This window comes from Hippopotamus amphibius, chromosome 3, assembly GCF_030028045.1.
Source record: "Hippopotamus amphibius kiboko isolate mHipAmp2 chromosome 3, mHipAmp2.hap2, whole genome shotgun sequence".
In the NCBI taxonomy this organism is placed as follows: Eukaryota; Metazoa; Chordata; class Mammalia; order Artiodactyla; family Hippopotamidae; genus Hippopotamus; species Hippopotamus amphibius.
The window spans coordinates 64436383-64457205 of record NC_080188.1 but is presented as its reverse complement, the minus strand read 5'-3'; the positions used below and the strand labels follow the sequence as shown (position 1 = coordinate 64457205).

The window sequence follows — 20823 nt, the reverse complement described above, 5'->3', positions numbered from 1 at the left end:
GTGCACAACTGACACTAAAAACCATGCATTTGCAAGTAATGCTCTGTGCTCTCTACATGTCCCTGAATTAACAAAACACACACCCCTACATACAAATATACTGTTTAAAATAATTTGCTTAGTAGGGCTGTATTAATGATACATATTGGAAAGATTTTCCACAAAAGATTCCTCAACTGAGAGGTGTAATGTTCAGTTAGACAATTTATTTATTTTATTTATTTTATTTTTTTTTATTTTTTTTTATTTTTATTTATTTATTTTTTGGGGGGGTACACCAGGTTCAGTCATCCGTTTTTATACACATATCCCCATCTTCCCTCCCTTCCTTGACGCCCCCCCAAGGCCCCCCCACCCTCCCCGCCCCAGTCCTCAAAGGCATCTTCCATCCTCGAGTTGGACTCCCTTTGTTATACAACAACTTCCCACTGACTATTTTACAGTTGGTAGTATATATATGTCTGTGCTACTCTCTCGCTTCGTCAGTTAGACAATTTACTTCACCTTTTGTTCCTTTACAAGGTCAGATAAATAGGGTTTAAATAAATATTAATAATGCTCCTATTTCTTGAATGTATACAGTGTATGTATGGGTTGGCCAACAAGTTCGTTTGGGTTTTTCTGTAAGATGTTATGGGAAACCCAAACGAACTTTTTGGCTAACCCAATATTAAATGTAACAGGTATGTTTACATGTATATTTATATATACATGGCAGGCAAACACCCACTATCTTAATTCTCACAACCATCCTGTGATAATCCTCCCCTAAAGGATTCATATACAAAGTCACTCGGTAAATATTAGGTCCAAGTATGTTTATACACAAGGTACGAACTTTTCCTTTACGTTAATGAAATAAACAACATATTGGAATTAAGGTGAGATACTCGCTCACATAATATGTAGAGAGACTACTGGACATTTCTGCATTGTTTATCTTAAAAACCAAATCTTAAAACAGGATCTTAAATCTGTAATACCAAGACTTTTCCCTCACTCAGCTGAGTTTGACAAGATCCTTCTTCCCATCCTGTTGCTATCAAATGCAGTTCTTTGTTTTATTTAACTAACATTTGGTTCACAAACAGCAAGAGCACAGATTCTAGAGGCAGATCGTCTGGGTCTGAATCCTGGCTTCTCCACATATTAGCCGGTTGACCCAAGGGGCCTGTGTCCCTGATGTGTGATATAGGGATACATTTCCAGCACTACCTCACAGTTGCTATGAGGATTAAATGAGATCATGCTTTAAAGGCCAGGACTGCAACCCTGACAATCTGGCTGCTCTTAACCATTATATGGTTAATAGCCAAATGCTGCCGGTTTTGGTGTCTAGATTACAGAAATAAGATAGTATTTTCACATACGTTAAAAGTTGGGAGTGGAAAGTTTTTTCAAACAAATTATTGGGCAGCTTCTTTAATCACTCAGGTGTGCTACTAAGGATACAAAGCGAAAAAATGCAGCCTCCACCCCAAAAAGATGAGAGTCTACCTAAAGACACAGGTACACTAACACCAATTACAGTGTTATTTTAAACTGCTATATTGGTACAACAAGCAAACTGTTATGACAGAAGCTAAATAGACTGGCTCGGTCTGGGCTAATTTGTCACAGAGATAAAACATGCGGTGGGCCTTGGGCCAGTCTGAGGAACTCTCCAGAAACACCTTACATTTGAAAAGACACGGATTTTAAAAACACTGTATTTTTGAAACAATTACTCAAGGCTGATGCCAGAGCTCAAGAAGCAAGTGGGGAAGAGGTGGGAGGAGAGGGATGTCGTGCTCACCAAGCTAAGAAAGACGACCCATAACCACTACTGGATATTAGAATGTGTTATCCAAGAAAGTAAGACAGTTAATAAGGTCAAAGATTTGAGAGAGAGAAAGTCACAGGAATGAGAAAGATGGGCGAGAAGGAGGAAAACAGGTATTTTCAATTCTAAGAGCATAAGTATCTGATTAATATCAAAAGGGATTTTAATACTTGTACTTGAAAAGTATAATAAAACAGATTTTTAAATATAAGAATGGTATTTGCTATATATGAGTTAAATTCTAAAAGTGAAAAGTCAAACAATTTGATAAGAACTTTTACATTAAAAGAAAATTTTACATCCTAAGTAGCACTGGTTTGGTCATAATGACTACTTCACAAGTGGTTTTCTGTCTGGTTTATTACCTCCAGGGGAGGTATTAGTTGAAGAATACAGAGTTTCAGTTATGCAAGATGAATAAGTCCTAGAGATCTACTGTATAGCACAGTGTCCGCAGTTAACAATAGTGTACTGTATACTTTTTTCTTAGTTTAGAGCTAAAAGCTGACATTAACTTTTAGTTAGATATAATTGACATATAACATTTTGTAAGTTTAAGGTATACATGTTGATATATTTATATATTGCAATATGATTATCACAGTAGTGTTAGCTAACACCTCTATTATATGTGTGCTGTATTTTTAAAAATTTGCTAAGAGATTAGATCTTGTGTTCTTATCATAAAATAATAATAATAATAAATGGATGAATGGGGCAGGAGGAAACCTTTGGAGGTGACGGCTTCATGGCTGTATACTCATCTCCAAACTCTTCAAATTATAAATGTATACAGCTTTTTGTATGTTAAAAAAAAAAGTTATAAAAAAAATTCTCGGCTTGAGATTTTTTTTTGAAGTTACTTTCAGTACTAAATAAAAGGTCACCAAAAGAATCACGTAAACAAGATATCCACAGTCAGAACCAGACAATAAAGATTAGGAAAATCAATCTTAAAAGTTTATAAAGGAAAATATCTCATTAAAATTGTTATTTCCATTCCGAATCCCAACAATCTTTTTGCATGGTCCATAAAGTAACCAAATGCTTTTCTCATTAAAGCAAGTGCCTTGGATTTGGTATATATTTTCTTCCAAGTTGGCAGTGTTGACCATCAGAAAATTAAAACTCTCCTGAATGGAAAAGCCAGAGCTTCACCCTGAAACATAAACCCTCCAGCTGAGATGCAGTCTTCTTCCCTTGTAAAAGGACTCAGGTCCCAGTTGGTTGTCATACTTTTGGCTTCAAAAGCGAGGCCAACGTGCAGTAACGTTATCCTCACTGAAAACAGAGGGAAGATGTTCCCATGTTGAATGTTTTCTAATCTCTTCTTTATCAGAACGTCTGAGGGTCTGGATTGTAACCATACACTTACATTAAAAAACAATGACCTCACCCCCAATATGTCAAAATGTTATCAGGAAACCCTGTATCTGAGATCTGATGTCTGACTGACTGCAGAGAGCTTTCTCTTTGTCCACTGCCCTATCTGTTTCAGTAAAACGAAACCTGGCAGTTATTGACATTTCCTCTCAGAAGACACTTCCTTTAAATTCAAGGTATGTTCTTCTCATACCAGCAGAGGGAGGCCTGATCCGCTTCCTGAGCTCTGAGACTGCTCAATTAAGTCTCTCAGGGATTCTCCAGGAGGAATGTAAGTTTCGTCCTGTTCTAACCCAATGCTGTACCGGGGTCTGGTTTCTTGTCTTTTATACCTGAGGAAACACAAAAAAGAACATAATGTTAGATACTGGATTGCAATGATAGCGGCAAAACATGTAGATGAAACAGTAACCACAGCAGGTTTTATCTTTGCACATAAATACAAGATTAGATGCTCAGTATTTATTACCCTTAGTTATGATTTCCAAAACACAAAATCCTAATTATTCTTCTAACCTATTTTTTTAAAGTAAACTACATTTTTTTACTTAGTCATAACCATCTATAATTTTTCTTCTCTATTTCTTTCAATTGCATATATCCAAGCAGCCTACATTCCAATAACGTTTCTATACAGTTCCAATATTCATTCCCTAAAATCATTTCTTATAAGGTCCTTAATTAACTAAGGATGCAAATCTCTGGTTTACAAAAGACAGTACAACTTTCTCATCTAAGGCAATGAATAAAGCAATAATATAAATAAATTGAAACTCTAAAAGCTTTTGTCAATGATTATGTCTTCAATTAGAAATGATGTTATGTGAATCAAACTCCTATTTGTAGAAGAGTAACCTACGTAAGTATTAAAAAAAGGCCAGTGATAATACCTTAAGGGTCCCTGATAGTTCACAAACTAGAAAATGAGTTCTTAGGTAACTGATCTAAGTTCACCATGGTCATGGCTCTGCTTTGAATCAAACCTCAGCAGCAACTAGTTGCTGAATTTCCTAGCTACCATAAATTTCCTAGGGATGAAATTTTTCTGGGTGGTTTTGATATCTGAAACGGAAATGAGATAGGTATCTATTAATAGCTTCATTTAAGACAAATATTTATCAATAGTAACTGATATTATCAGTGAAAGCTAAGATTTAATTAGGTCAAGGAAAGCTGTGGTTAAAAATGTCAACAGGTAGAAGAGTATAAGTATGATGTTATAAACTCAAAATTCTATACCTGCATGTTAGAAACTTACCTGAAGTAACAGAATAAAATGATAAGGACCAAGAGCAGACTACAGACAGTCACAGATATAAGTAAGGCCTTGTGGTGTATAGATCCATCAACAAAATCTGAAATTAAAAAGAAAGTAAAGAGAGCCACAATACAGAGATTATTTTCATTTAAAAATTAGGAAGCAACTCTTTCCTAAAAGTACTTGCTAAGCTCCACATGCAAGATGTGAGAGGTCCTTTTAATCTGCTAATTGATAAGAAATATATATATATATATATACACTATCAAAATTAAATAAGTCTGAGTAATATGAATCATTCTTCATCAAGGCACTCATTTCAAGAGTATGCATTTCTTCCTCTCTGGAAGGAACAGGCTTGACACAGGATAAAAGCACAGAATATAAATAAATATAGATGGATCAATATCCCTAAAATATAAGCAGGTAGTTCATCTTTATTTGAGATCCAGCTGATGGGTTTACAGGCTTTTCTCATGTGATTTCTGGAGCACTCTATACCATGAATTTGGATTAAAAAAAAGAATTTATATTTATTGTACATAAAAAATCAAGTAATCCTATGATGGATACAAAGGAACAGAATTCCTCAAATATTGCCAAATAAATAGAATACATGATGTGCGTTACTTTAAACAAAGATGCCCTTCAAAAATACATAGCTGAATTTTTCATAAAACGGCATGCTATTTTAAAAGAATGGGTATGTTCTACTCAAAGAATTATTGTGTGATCCTTTTAAAGAACAAATTATTAAATAGTATTCATGCTGTTTTAACTCCAGTTCTTGACAAATAAGATTTATAATACTTATGGCATGATTTCTCAAAAATCATAAATATAAGAATGACCTGTAGAGCTTTATACAAATGCATATTTACTCACTTCAACCCCAGAGATTTTTATTCAAAGTATTTTTTTTAACAAACATCCCAGGTGATTTATATGCAGGTAGTTTCTGAAACATATTTTGAGGAAACTGACTAAAAACCAGGTGCACTTACACAGTAATAGAATTAGCACCGTTCTTATTAAGGGTACCATACATCCTTGGGAGAGAAATTACTGCTATTTAATTTTTAAAAGTATCATGTATTGTAATTTATGACTTTGGTTACCTACAAACAAGATGTTCTCCGACTGTGCTGTATACTTTTAATTGTATGGCTACCTAAACATTTTGGCTGGGGACCTTATTCCACTCAATGTAACTTTCTTTTTTTCATTCAAAAGTATCATATGTTCCCTGAAGAAAAACTGAAAAGCACCAACTAAAATAAAATTGCCACCACGTCACTACTTACAAAAATTACCAATAATATTTTAGTGTATGCCTTTCCAGTATCATTTCAATGAACAAAAAAAGTTCATGAGCAAAACAGTTCACAAAAAGGCATGATATATACCCATGCCCACGGCTATATTACTCACAACAGCTAAAACATGGAAGAAACCCAAGTGTCCACTGACATATGAATGGATAAGCAAAATGTTGTGTGTGTGTGTGTGTGTACACACACATATATGTGGTTTAGCCTTAAAAAGGAAGGAGATTCTTACATATACTACAACATGAATGAACCTTGAAGACACTGTGCTAATGAAATAAGCCAGTCACAAAAAGACAAACACTCCACTTATATGAGATACTTAGAGACGTCAAAATCATCAAGACAAAAAGAATGGTAGTTCCCAGGGGTTGGGGGAAGTTAATATTTAATGGGTAAGAGTTTTGGTTCTACAAGACGAACAGAGCTATAGAGATGGATGGTGGTGATGGTTGTACAACATTATAAACATATTTAGTATCACTGAACTGTACACTTAAAAGTGATTAAGATGGTAAACTTTATGTTACACGTATTTCACCACAAATAAAAAACTGGGGAAAAATCATTATAATTGCCTTGTAACTAGACTGTTTTCATTTATAACACTGTAAACATTTTTCAAACCAATAAAAATTTTTCTGCAACATGAGTTTTGAAGATTACACAGTATATACACAGACACATCCTAAATCCTAACTGGAAAGTCAGTCTTCTGATGATGTATATTTAGGAGACTGTGAAGATTTTCTTACAACTTTGCTGTGATACATAAAATTCTGTGATGCACATTCTTACACACATCACTGCACATGCCAATGATTATTTTCTTAATCTAGATTCAAAGAAGTGGAAAAATTAGTTTGAAGGATATGTATTTTAAGTTTTCGCATACATATTGTCAAAATACCCTTACAACAGTTTTTTTTTTTACCATCACTGTGAACATATGTCTTAATTATTTTGAAATAATTTCAGTCTTATAGAAAACCTGTAAGGATAAAGGACTCTAATATGCCCTTTAGAGAGTTTTTATCTTAAAAATTTTACCATATTTACTTTATAATTCTCTTGCTCTCTCAGTACGTATGTGTGCGCCTATCTCCCTCTCTCTATATAAAGATATGTATGTGTACACGTGTTTGTATTCACATTCGCTTATTCATTTATATGTATGTATAATCTGTGGGTCATCTGAAGTTACAGGCATAGTGTCCCCACCCACAAGCACTTCAGAGCGAGCCTCCCAAGAGCAAGGAAACATAAAATACCATTCTCACCAAATGCTAATGCAATTATCAAAATCAGGAAAGTAACATGAACATATGAAAGGAAAATAAATTTACTTTGAAATATATCAGAGAAAGTCTGGATTCTTATTATAAACTACAATCCACAGATTTTTATACTAATTTCTTGTCCAAGTCTTATGATGGTTAATGTTGTGATTTACTCATCCATCTAAAATATATGTTTAACAATTACTTATGATCTATACTACTTGCAAAATATTAATGGAAGTTGTCTGTGTGCATCTGAAAAGACTAAACGAGAGACCGTTTTTTAAAAGGCAGTGTTACACTAAATTTAGAAACCCTGCCAATTGACCAGAGAAAAATAGTTCAGGACCGTGATCTACTAGAGTAACACATCCAAAGAGGCTTTCACAACAATAGGAATCATACATAATTACCACATTCTCCAAAAAGTGCTGCTTAGGAAATCCTGAAAATAATTTGTAAGCTCTTAAAATTACGCAGGCTAAGATTTTACACAATGAATTTTCTTAGTAAATTTTCCTCCATCCTCCTTTCAGTTACAGGCAAAGTCAACAATAAACCCAAAATGAGCACAATACCTCCACCAGTGAGATAACAACTGACAATGTTTAGACACACACAGGTATACAAATACCAAGGTGCACATGTCATTGGAAACAGTTTAAAATCCATTTCCAATTTTAAGGACCACAAAAGCAAAAAGTCTGATTTTGCAGAAAATCAAAGAGAATGCTGGATACTCTATCAAAACTAGAGGAACTAACTATATAAGCACAACATATTATCAGTATTTGAATAGAGAATACTTTTTCATTCAAGTGATATAATTTTACTAAAAACTATCAGCCTTGTTGATTTTCACTGTTTCACATAAATGCAGACTACTCTGTGAATCTTAAAAACAGTATGTTTATTACTCATCATATTAGATTTCTGATTTATGAGGGCAATGAGACCAGAAAGAATCTAAGGGATTTTTTTTTCCTTACCATCAAGTCCTTTTTTAAAGGCTAGCATTAGCTTTCCACTTTCCTTTTCTTTGCCTCAATAACCCTATCCCCTACTGCCTCCTTGTCTTCAGTCATGAATAGGGAGCCTTATCAATATACCTTTTGTTTCTTTGGTCCTGCCTGTCATGTTTTAATCTGCCATTACCTGTGCTCAGAGCATTAACAATGTAAACATTCAAGTCACTGCCAGGGTCTTGGAAAGCAAACACGACCAGATACGTATCAGGAAAAGAACAGAGCCCACAGTTCTCTCCAGGCCAGCAGATTTCTACCTGACAGTCACTCCAGCTGCTCAGGGAAGGAGAACAGAGAACTCTCCAGGGAAGTCTGGTTCACTCTGAGAGGCAAGTAGGAATCACCAGTGGCTTCCCAACAAAATAGCCTTCCGTCACGACTTGTCTCTTCTCGGATTATTAACTGGTTTGCAACTGCTTAAACTGCTAGGACTATTTTTAAAAGTCTAGAAGATGGCTCATAACTGCAATAAGAAATAAAAGAAAAAACCATATTGCTAGAAAGAATCTTGGAAATACAATTGCCCAAAGACATCTTTATATGCGCTCTCAATGTTATAAATCACAGATAAATTGGAGACATCTTTCTATTAATAGGGCACAAAGTGCCTGAAAAGCATATTCTTCTCAGAGGATTTTAGTCAACAAATAATACTGTAAAGTAATTTACCTTCATCATATATTGGGATGTCATCTTACAGTAACATCTAGAAATAAATTCACTATAAGAACAAAGACATAATATTCTTGTTATTTTCCCACAGAAAAAAATTTATCATTGTATTTCCTGGTAACAAAGGAAGTTAAGACAGAATTGTTATATCCAGATTATTGTGTTCAGTGAGAAAAAAAAAGACTAATTATTTATAAATTTCATTCATCTGTCCCAAATACAAAGTTAACCAGAATTTCCGAAACAGTTAGAAGCTGCACATTTCAAGAAGTGTTAGAGCTATTCTTTGGCAAAGAATTCAGCTCAGACTCATGTACTGGTTTCTACTGCCACAAGCATGACATGTGTCAAAAGGAAAATCCTGCAACTCACCTCTGCATTCTAGATGCTAGTATATACTCAACCTATCTGTGTGGTAGAGAATAAGGGAGATGTTTCACTGGTTGAATACCTGTTACCTATTGAGTTTAATTTGTAATTGACAATACCAAAGGTAAGCAACAGCATTTTTAAACAAATCTATAAACTGCTCAGAATACATTTTTTAGTTGAGTAAGAAAAGAAATAAGAAGATAAAGTTTAGCTCTGGAAATCCTGTATTATAATTTTACTTAAACTACATTGAAATTATCCTATTTCAAAACAGAAACAGTTGTTTCTGATACATTTCCTATGAAGTATACATGTAGTATATATGAGTAATTCCCATATTTAAAACACAAACTGTACCTATTCCAAAAATTATATGAACTTTATTTGTTCTTGTAAAAGCCAAATTAAAGGATTCCATTTAATAAAGCAAGGGCTTCTGTTCATTTTAACACCAGTCTTTCACTTAAGTACTCATTTGAAAAAAAATTAAACAAAAATAAGTAATAATATGTAATTTGGGAGGAGGGAAAAAACCTCGTCAAATTCTCTCGCCTACACGCCATTTCAAAAGAACATTTTACTCACAATATCTTGGTCAAACCATGTGATGCTGAGAGTCTGGGCATACATCATTCCTCCCAGCATCTCGGTGCCCCTCATCACTAATTCTTCAGGCAGGAAGCCAGACACCAGGGCACCACAACTTCTCCCTACAAGCCTCTCCATCAAAACGGACATCTCTCCCTCCTCTTAGCACCAGCTGCAGTGTTACTGGGCTTCCCGAATCATGTTTTATTGTTTATAATGAAGGTGCTGCATTTGATCTAATTACTTTTCATATTTCTTCCTTCAGGAGAAAGAATATTATCCCAGGGTATTCTGCTTTGCTGGTGCTGAAATAGAATAAGCAAAGCAAATAGAAAACTAATATTCGTAAAAGAATTTCTGCTGCTTTCTGGCCACCTTTCAACTTCTTTTTTGAAACAGAGGACGACAAATAAAATTTCAAGGATCTAAATATATATTGATAAATATTTATTAGATGTGATCTTATATCTCTAATTTCCTGCTAAACACATCTAAGTTGGGGGGAAAAAAGAGTGAAAAAACTCTGAATCAGTAGAAAAGGTTTTCTTGTTTATTTTTTCAGGAGAATAAGAAGGGTTTTAATGCTCAGAGGGAAGGTCCTTCTCACTGCACAGCTCTGCGTAGTGGGGAGTGGCTGTGCGAGGGAGGACCAGACAAGGTGGGGGATGGGGCTGAGGCTCCTTTGAGCCTGTGCGTGGACAGCTCGGGAAGCAGGTGGGCAGGGGCTGTGTGCCTGGTTCCCAGTCAGACTCAGGCCAGGAGATGACAGCTTTAAAAAATAAACTTTGAAATACGATCATTGTTGAAAATTGTGAACATACGGAAAAGCTGAAGAAAAAAATCATTCTATTCCCAAACCAAAGACAACTATTAACATTTTAACATTGCCTTAGTGGTCTTTTAAAAAAAATCTCATTTTGAAAACATAGTTGAAATAATATCATAGTTCTGCATTTTGCTCTTTTTTCATAGTATAGCAGAAACGCTTCTTCACTACACTAAAACATTTGTAAAACAACTAGAACTGGCTTCATAATATCCTGATAAAATGAAAGTACTGTGTATCAGTGAGGGTCCAGTGGAAAACAGAAACACTGTAAGTATTTTAATAGAAAGAATTTCCCAGCAAGGAGTTGGTTACATGGGTGAAGAAAAAACCAGGAAGGCAAAGCCAAGCAGAGGATTGAGGGGGAAACCCAGACATGAGCAGCCGCACAGTCCACTGCCAGCCTGGGGGCTGGACGCACAAGGGAGGGGATGCTGTTATCAGCATCTAGAAGTGGGGACTGCAGGGCAGGAGCTAGAGCAGTTCTAGAGACCGCAGAGGAGATGCTACAGGAAGCAGAGATGGACGGGGAGACACCCAGTTTCCTCCCTCCTCCCGCCTTCCACCTTGCGGCAGTCTCTCTCACGGGCTAAATCTGACGGTAGCCCCTTTCTTGTTCTGGACCTTCCTTGGCTCCCCATTACACACAGTGTAAAAAGTGAACTCCTTGCTCTGCTATAAAGGCTCTTCCCAGTCTGACTCCAGCTTAAATGCCCATCCTAGCATCTCCTGTCTCTGCTCCCTACTCCCCATGAAAAGTCCCAATCCTAAGCCCACCAGACTTTTCATTGTTTCCTTTAATGCCTCTGTGCCTCCGACATGCTGCTCCTGCATCCTGGGATGCCCTTCTTATCCTTGTCCTCCTGATGAGATCCATTCATCTCGCCAGACGCAGCTCAACCCTTACTTTGTCTGTGGAGCCCCCTCACCTCTTCTCTGGGGCAGACGCAGTTGGATCTTCAGCGCCACTGGTGTCACATCTCCTCTGGGGCATTCTCGGGGTTCTTGTTTATTTTTAATAAGCCAATTTATTTGTAGGTATTTACCCCTATACTTAGTACTTCTCTGATGTCTAATAACAGAACCTCACCTAAGCCTGTTATTATTTAGCACCTAGTAATACAGATGTTTTGAGATAAGGTAAACCATTTAACTTTTTTGGAAGAGCAATTATTAAGAAAAAAGGACAACAACAACAAAGAAATGGAGAGCTGGATTTTTTAGCCTTCTCATCTTTTAATAACATAGTGTCTGCTTTATACTAGTTTGACATATAGGTTCATAGTAAGTCTACTATAATAGTATGCAACAAGCTACTAGGCAACACCCATTACAGGGGTCTCAAAATATGGTCTCTGGACCAACATCATCAGTATCACCTGGAAACTCCTTAGAAAGACAAATTATTGGGGTCCACTCAGATCTACTGAACCAGAAACTCTGGGTGGAGGCCAGCAACTGGGTTTTAACAAGCCCCCAGGCGATTCTGATGCACCTAAGTTTGAAAACCACTGGCCTAGAATGAATACATAAGAGGGACTTAATAAATGATAAGTTATATAGAAGGAAGAGGAGGAGGAGGGGAGAGAGACAGTGTGTGTGCAAGAGAGAGAGGGAGCAACCTTCCAACACCATATTCTAAGAATGGAGAAAATCCTAATTGTGCGAAGCAAACATAACAAACAGAAGGCTTCAAAGTAATCGTATTGTTTATTGACTATTTTGTGACATGGCTAATCACTATTTACTTAGAGTTTTCTAACTCTTAGATATGTACAAGTTTTTTTGGTTGTTTGTTTGTTTCTTTTTAAGAACGTCATTTGGGGCTTTTTATAGAAGATTCAGGGAGATGAGGTCATAGGCCCATTTCCCATCTCCAGTTACTCTAGCTGTGTAACCTTCTCACGGTATCGACCTCACTATTCCTCAGCTGCATGTCTATGAAATGGGGATAATGATAATAGTGCCTTCCCCACTGGGCTGTTACGAGGATTAAATGAGTCAGCATACGTAAAGTACTTAGGAAAGAGCCACAGGAAGCAAGCGCTCCATTCACGTTAGCAAATATCACGATGATGATGATGATTTCCACTGCTCTTAGCCAGAAAACTGGCCTGGGCTCTAGCTCTAGAGGGTCCTGCTCTGGCTCCCTTCAACCGTGCCCCTTCCCACTGAGCAGTGGGTCTGCAGAACACAGGTGATGTGTCCTCCCAGAATTTGTCCCATCCTGCTCTCCATGTAAAACACTGGTTATTGCCCCAAAGTCTGGATTTCTACCCAAATGGCCCCAGGCCTGTGTCTGGGACCTGCGAGGGCCCCCTGTCTTCCTGAGGGTGGACCAAGGGGCTGGTGTACTTGCCCTAGGCCTAAGGGGGGACCAAGAGATGGCCAAGCGGTGGCTGGGCAAGACGTGGGCACAGCATAAACCAGAGGTCTGGGGTGTTGTAGTGTAGGTGCCTGACATTAAGCTTTTGATTACTGAGGCATCTGTTTCAAAGACATCTATCTCAGATAAATACATTGCCAGCTGTATGACACAACTACTGGTAAAACAACTAGATAAGAGAGCAGGCCACTCCACCCATGAAGTTCCCTGGATAACTGACTGCTTGAATAATTCCATTTCTCCCTTCCCGTGCCCTAATTCCCACTCTTATGATCTAAACTTGCCGATATTTTTGTAACCATGCATAGTGACAAATGTTAGCTAGACTTATTGTGATGATTTTTGCAATATACACAAATATTGAGTCATTATGTTGTACACCTGAAACTAATATAATGTTTGTCAATTATAACTCAATTTTCAAAATTAATTTGCCAATAAAGAGTGATACTGTGGGGACTTCCCCGGTGGCACGGTGGTTAAGAATCTGCCTGCTAATGCAGGGGACATTGATTCGAGCCCTGGGAAGATCCCACATGCCACAGAGCAACTAAGCCCGCGTGCCACAACCACTGAGCCTGCGCTCTGGAGCCTGCGAGCCACAACTACTAAGCCCATGAGCCACAACTACTGAAGCCCATGAGCCTACAGCCCATGCTCTGCAACAAGAGAAGCCACCACAATGAGAAGCCTGCGCACCACGATAAAGAGTAGCCCCCATTCACCGCAACTAGAGAGAGCCCGCGTGCAGCAACACCCAACACAGCCAATAAATTAATAAGAAAAAAAAGAGTGAAACTGTGAAACCCTAGGCACGCCACCTTTGACCCCGATAGAGGTAGAACCCCAAGTCCCCACCCCCCATACCTGTGGCCCTGCTGTGAGGCCCTCAGGTGTGCTGTGCACCCTCTGGTTCCTGTGCATAAGACATCTTTCAAATTCCTCTGACAGTGGTTGCTGAGCTGTGTTTTATATACGAACCACGCGAGCCAGTCTAGCCACAACACTGGCTCCAGTTGGAGAAAGGCCTGTGGGGGCTGCCACAGTGGTATGGGCCCAGGTAAGTGCTTCAGGCTTTCCTGGCTGATAGTGTCACTACCGGCAGGCGGAGACAGACTCAAAACAGGTGTCCCGCTGCACGCACGCGAGGCCCCTCCCAGTGCCAGACAGAACCGAGAACGGCGCTCCCCAACCACGCCCACTCCCACTCCCACGCTGAATGAATACGTCTAAGTCGTTCAAGCATTCTACATGCCAAGCTGGTGTTCCCTATCACTATGAAGATATACCTGTTAAGTCTGGTTAATAGAAAGTATTTTATTTACCAGTCTTCCACAAAAGTTAGGGCTGGTCCTAAGTATAAAAACAACGGCTGAGGTTAAAGATATCAGAATAAGACGGTTCCATGTCTCTCCAACATCTCTGTTCTTTATTTGGGGGCTTATACCAAAACACGAACACACGTATCTCCAGCATGACTACATGAAGACATATATCCAGTATGGCTGCAACACAAATGTTTCTGACCAAGGCATTACTGATACTCAGGAAACATATATAGTACACTGTCAATAAAAATGCTACCCATGTGTATATGGTAGAGGGGGAAAAAAAAAAAAAAGGGCAGCAGCTCTACCCAGACCACAGCCTGCAGTGACTTTTACTGGACCCCAAAATGACTGTGCCCAAAATGGTAAGGTGGAATCTGCAGAGACCTCACCCAGGCACTACCTGGGATCCTTAGAGTTCAAAATAGTAAACCCTAAAGCCACTAAACTCCCCCCAAGTCTATCACCTTGTATAATTCTCAGCATAATCCACCAGCCACCCTAACTATCCTTCTTTTCAAAGTCTTTTCACTCAGTTCTCTAGAGACTGACTCTGTTTTTAAAATACATAGGACTCAACATCAGAGAATCCTCCCTGCCCGCCTGGTCCTAACTAGAATCCAGCTCCATCTACAGGACAGTATGTGAACTGCAGCCCCTGCAGCATTTGAGTCAGTTTTCCTAAACCCTACTGCTACTGCTAGGACACATCACTTCCACATACAGGTGTGAAAAAAACAAAAAACAAAACAAAATCCTTTTCTCCTTGAGGGAAGTGATTCTAGAACATCTACCTTCACTTCCAGCACGCCTCACCCACCTCCCGCCCCCACTCCCAACACATCAGTGTTGACTAAAGATGCTATTCAAAATGCTATTCAAAATGTTGTCTACAGATCGCCTATTTTTCACAACTGATTCACAAGGGAATAACTACAAAAAGCGAACGTAAACATTTAGAATTTTCCAGAAACTTGACATTAGTGGAATTCTCTTTGAACAAGGTGGTGTTGAACTCACGTGCTGAGACACAGTGGTGCTAGTTATATCCACATTTAGGTCTTTTTCTACCAAAAGTGTTGCCCAAACTTTAATGTGCATGTAAATCACTTGGGGGATCATTAAACATGCAGGTTTGGTGGTGTGGGCTGGGGCCTGAGAGTCTGCATGTCTAATGAGCTCCAAGGGATGCCTCTGCCGCTGATCCCCAGGCCCATTCTGAACTGCGAGGCTGCAGGCAACTGAATTAGGAGACTTTCTCCAACCAGCCATGCTGCTTCATACGCTTGTATTTTGCAAATCTTTCTTAAATGTTACAAACTAAACCTCTGCGCTTACTAGACTGCCTCTGTTTAGAGTCACTGACACTCACAGGCTGTGCAACCTTGGGAAAGTGAATTAACCTTTCTGTGCTGCCATTTCCTCATCTTTAAATGGGGAATCATATGCCTAAGTTCCCCACAGGATAGTTGTGAGGCTCAAATGGTTTAATTAATGTAACCGTTATTAGCATAATTCTTGGCTTATGTTAGCCATTTTAAGTTTTAGATTTTTTTATTCCTGCCTTATCCACTTGGCAAACTTCTGTTCATCCTTAAAGTCTGTTCAAGTATCACTTCTACGAAGCTATTCTGACATCCTCCCACCTCAAAGTGAGCCACTAACTAACTCTTTTGTGTTCTTTTTTTTTTTTTTTTTTTTTCAGTACCAATAGGTCTTTATTCATTGTATTTTCCCAAGGAAAAGGAAGGGAGGGGAAAAGGGTCAGCATGTGTGTTACAAAATGACAGCAAATGGGAAAGGAAGTACCTGGCACAACAAAATCAACCATCAAACACTGCCCAGATGGGGTGGCCAAAGCCCAAGGGGGGCTCAGTCTCCTGCAGGTCAGGAATGAGGGGAAGGGATGAGGGAAAGAACAGACAGGTACATGCTTTTCTACCCTCCCTCCCTCCCCATAAATTCAAGATTTCACACAAAGCTTTGGTTTCTAGCAGTAAACATGGAGTTACATTCGTCCGTCTCCTATTAAACAATCTTGTGGCCACTTTGACATAAGTTTCTTGCACCTGCATAAAAGTTCCTGAGTGACTTGGATATACATTCATCTTTCCTTTCATGGTCTCCCATCCCCACTTTCTACATGGAAGGTCCCCTCATTGTTTCTCTCTACCCTAGGATTAGAGATTAAAGTAGGTTTTAATCCATCCAAAGACAGCAGTCTGTTCGGCATGAATCACATCAAGGAATGGTCATGACTCAGGAAACTGGGAACAAGGGATAGAGTTCTTAGCCTCTTCAGGATTTTTGCACAAATCATTTAATCACAGACACCCCACAAATTAAATGTATAGGTGTATGGGCTATTTTGGGGGTGGGGGGTGGCACAAAGGGGGAAAGAGGAGGGGGTAGGAATCCAGTTTTTAGGACAGAAGATCTTGTTCAAAATAGGAAAGAGGGGAAAGGGAACACAAAAGAAAGTGTGGTTCAAGACCCCCCCACCTCAAGAAGAGGGGCTCCCAAGCTTATGTTTCAGATCTTTTTGCCTGGTGCAGAACCTTTTGTCAAAGATGCTTTGGCTATTTTTCTCAATATAAAAAGAAGTTTGTAAACAATAAAGCCCCAAAAGAACATGGAGAAGACCAACACATTATATTTACACAAACTAGTCCACCTAGCAATCACCAAATCAGCTACTTGTGAAGTCCTCCAAAGCCTGGACAAATACAATAACTAGAGATGGGCAGCAATTGGGGGAGACAAGAACCCAGGATCAGACACACATCACCCAATGCGTTCTATTGCATTTGCCCCGTTACAACACAGTGAGGTAGGTTTGCAGTGATCTCACAGCATGTAAACGAAACCCCCTTTTCTCCTTTAGTTACCATGATACTAATCACTGCTGCAGCAGGGCAGGACACTGGCTCTGGGAACCACAAAGAAGCCATCGCTAATGGTCTCTCTGGAAGCCAAGGAGGAAAAGCCCAGAATTGTTAAAGGTTAAGCATCTTGGCCTTGCTTCATATGTCCATCCCGGGGCAGCTCAAGATGGGTACAGAGGCATCGTTCTTAAAACCAATCCTTACCGACTCACGTTTTTTACAAACACACACACAATACACACTGTTGTGCATGGTAGGCCTAGCCCAATCTAGTGAAGCATGGATCTGGTATGTAAAACGAGTCCTGTGCCCTGTGATTAGAGGTCTGGAACAGGAATCCTTTATCACACATACAGATGACCTTTGCCTAATTTTGGCTTCCCTTCTTGGCATCTTTTACTTGGCCCAGGCTCTCCTAACCTCTCTGCACCACCTTTCCTGTTCAGACCAATTTCCAGTCTTTCAGTAGAAGGAGACCAAGTCATGGGGCAACCCAGTTAAAACCTAGTCTTCCATGAAACATTGAAGATGGAGGGGTTTCAAGAGGACACTGTGGCAGAAAAGCCAGCTCTAATTGGCAAAAATGAGGTAGTTCAATAGGCTATAGACTCTAAATAGTTGTTCTCTCTGGTGATACAGCAACAAAAAGTATTCCTGCTGTGCAGACCCGGAGCTGCTGCCGACTTATTCCTGAGATTGTTCACGTACCTGAGAACACAGTGCAGGAATGAGGGCCTTAGATTAAAATACACACAAGTACAAAACCAGAATATTTATATTACGAAAAAAAAAATTAAAATGCACAAGATATGTCATTTGCACACAGCTAGTGCAGTTGGCATCCTGGAGAAAGTGGGACCCAAGGTACAGTCATCCAAGGGAGCAAATAAATAAAATTGTATTGGCCCAGAGTGGGGTGGCAGTGAGCTCAGAAGCAGCAGGTCTGCAGCTGTTCCCTTAACCACCCCCTTTTGCCTATCATCACAACCCACTGCTTGGGACAGTTCTCAGCACTCTATCCCAAGAAGGGGTTATAAGGAGACAAGACGTGGAAAACCCTGCCTTACCCCTGAGGTATTTCTTCCCACAGAATGCAGTGGCTTGTGGGTTGGGTCCATCAATCTGGTCTCATACTTAATCTTTTCACTCTGGCATGGGAAATATTATTCCATATCCTTCTTTGAGAGTAAAGCAACTTCCCTATTCAGGCCACTTTTAAAAGCTGGAGATTCTAGGGGAGAAGACTCGGATAAAATAGTCAGGGAGGGTTGCCCCCCAAAGCCCTCACGTGCACTTGGATAAAGCATGATTGGAGTTCCTTAGCCTCACCCCTTCCCCCCACCAAGAGGGAAGAGGGGATGATGCTGTGGACCCCGGCCTGAGATATACGGCAGTGCCAGCTGCCCCCCACCCACCCTGTGCCCACTTTCTCCACTCTGCAGATTGATGCCTATTCCTCAAAACTTTCCAATCACAAAAGGCCAGCCCCCACCCACTGCAGCTCAATTGTGGGCCTCTGGGAGCATGGCAGGGCTATGGATCTCTTCTTCCTCCTCCTGAAAGTAGGCTGGCTTTCCCTGGGAGCTGGGAGCTTGCTGGGCCTTCAGTGGACACGAGGCTACCATATGGTTGATGCTCTGGCAGAAGTGGCACTTCTTGGGCTGGGGTGGCAGTTTGCATTCCTTGGCATGATGGTCTAGACCTCCACAGTTGTAGCACCTATCTCCCTTTGATCTGCGTTTCTGCATGTTCTTCCCTTTAGGCTGCCTCTCACTCCCAATACAGAACACCCCACCGGGGCCAGTGACTCGGACAGATTCCAGGCCCTTGGCAGACTTCTTCTTTTTTTTTTTTTTTTAAACTTTCAGAATCCATTTATTTTGTTTTGTTTTTTTTGATGATTCTTTTTTTTTTTTTGGGGGGGGGGGTACACCAAGTTCAATCGTCTGTTTTTATACACATCCCCATATTCTCTCCCTTCCTTGACTCCCCCCACCTCGAGTCCCCCCCACCCTCCCCGCCCCAGTCCTCTAAGGCATCTTCCATCTTCGAGTTGGACTCCCTTTGTTATACAACAACTTCCCACTGACTATCTATTTTACAGTTGGTAGTATACATATGTCTGTGCTACTCTCTCGCTTCGTCTCAGTTTCCCCTTCACCCCCCGCCCCCTCCCATACCTCGAGTTCTCCAGTCCATTCTCTGTATCTGCGTCCTTGTTCTTGTCACTGAGTTCATCAGTACCATTTTTAGATTCCACATATGTGAGTTAGCATACAATATTTGTCCTTCTCTTTCTGACTTACTTCACTCTGTATGACAGATTGTAGTTCTATCCACCTCATTACATATAGCTCCATCTCATCCCTTTTTAGAGCTGAGTAATATTCCATTGTATATATATGCCACATCTTCTGTATCCATTCATTTGTTGATGGGCATTTAGGTTGCTTCCATGTCCTGGCTACTGTAAATAGCGCTGCAATAAACATTACGGTACAAGTTTCTTTTGGGATTATGATTTTCTTTGGGTATATGCCCAGTAGTGGGATGACTGAATCATATGGTAGTTCTATTTGTAGTTTTTAAAGGAACCTCTAAATTGTTTTCCATAGTGGCTGTACCAACTTACATTTCCACCAACAGTGCAGGAGACTTCCCTTTTCTCCACACCCTCTTCAACACTTGTTGTTTCCAGATTTTGTGATGATGGCCATTCTGATTGGTGTGAGGTGATACCTCATTGTGGCTTTGACTTGCATTTCTCTGATGATGAGTGATGTTGAGCATCTTTTCATATGTTTGTGGGCCATCTGTATGTCTTCTTTGGAGAAATGTCTATTTAGATCTTGGCAGACTTCTTAAAGGTGAACTCCACGGCCTCACCCTCCTTCAGGCTCCAGAAGCCCTCCATGTGCAGCTTACTCCGGTGCACAAAGACATCCACCGGGGGGGTCGAGTGTGACCCCGGCGCGGGCGGTCATGGACAGGAAGCCGAATCCCATGCGCACGTTGAACCACTTACAGATGCCGGCACCGTGCAGCCGCTGCGGCTCCTCGGCCGCCCGGGCCGTGTCTTCCTGCGCCTCCTCCGACGCCTTGGTGCAGCCACCTGCAAACTGCTGGTTTGACACACAGCCCATGGTAGTCGGCTGAGCCCACGGCCCCGGGCCCCTGGTCGGGCGGCTGCTGGCCCCAGAGAAGTCCGGAGGCAAAGGGGTGGCTCGGGGAAGAGGCTGCTACATCTTCCCCAGCATAATCTTTTGTGTTCTTAATACACTTTATAATCTAAGTCTACTGAGATTTTCCTGAGTATAATTTAATTATTTCCATGTTTCTCTCTCACAACCTAGTGTGCCTGTCTTGAGAGCAAGAATCTTCTTCTTCCATTTCTGTATCCCTAACACCTAGCCTGTTGACTGGCAAAATTAAGATGTCTGTGAATTTCTGATGTGAATTATTATGAATCAATCTTACAGAGCTTTCTAGGCTATATGAGAAACAAATATTATAAAACATTATCATCAAAACCCAGAAATGTCATTGTTTTTTTGTTGGGAAGATTTTCTCTCTCAAGAAATAAAAATCAATCATGATAAATCATTTTAAGCTACTTATATAAGACTTAGGACTCTAAGACAATTACAAATCATTTATTTTATGGTGAGAA

The 20823-nt window shown here is 39.9% G+C and overlaps 1 protein-coding gene and 1 pseudogene across 5 annotated transcripts in view; both read right to left on the bottom strand.

Moving 5' to 3' along the window:
* Positions 1–20823, bottom strand: part of BMPR1B (bone morphogenetic protein receptor type 1B) — a 417039-nt gene that overhangs the window by 22708 nt on the left and 373508 nt on the right. For all 5 annotated transcript variants that reach the window (XM_057725929.1, XM_057725928.1, XM_057725927.1 and 2 more), the window contains 2 exons: positions 4464–4560; positions 3399–3537 (listed from right to left, as the gene is read on the bottom strand). In XM_057725929.1, the coding sequence (XP_057581912.1) occupies positions 3399–3537; positions 4464–4560 (236 nt within the window). The remainder of the gene's footprint in view (positions 1–3398; positions 3538–4463; positions 4561–20823) is intronic.
* LOC130848065 (protein lin-28 homolog A-like) lies at positions 18574–20296 on the bottom strand (annotated as a pseudogene).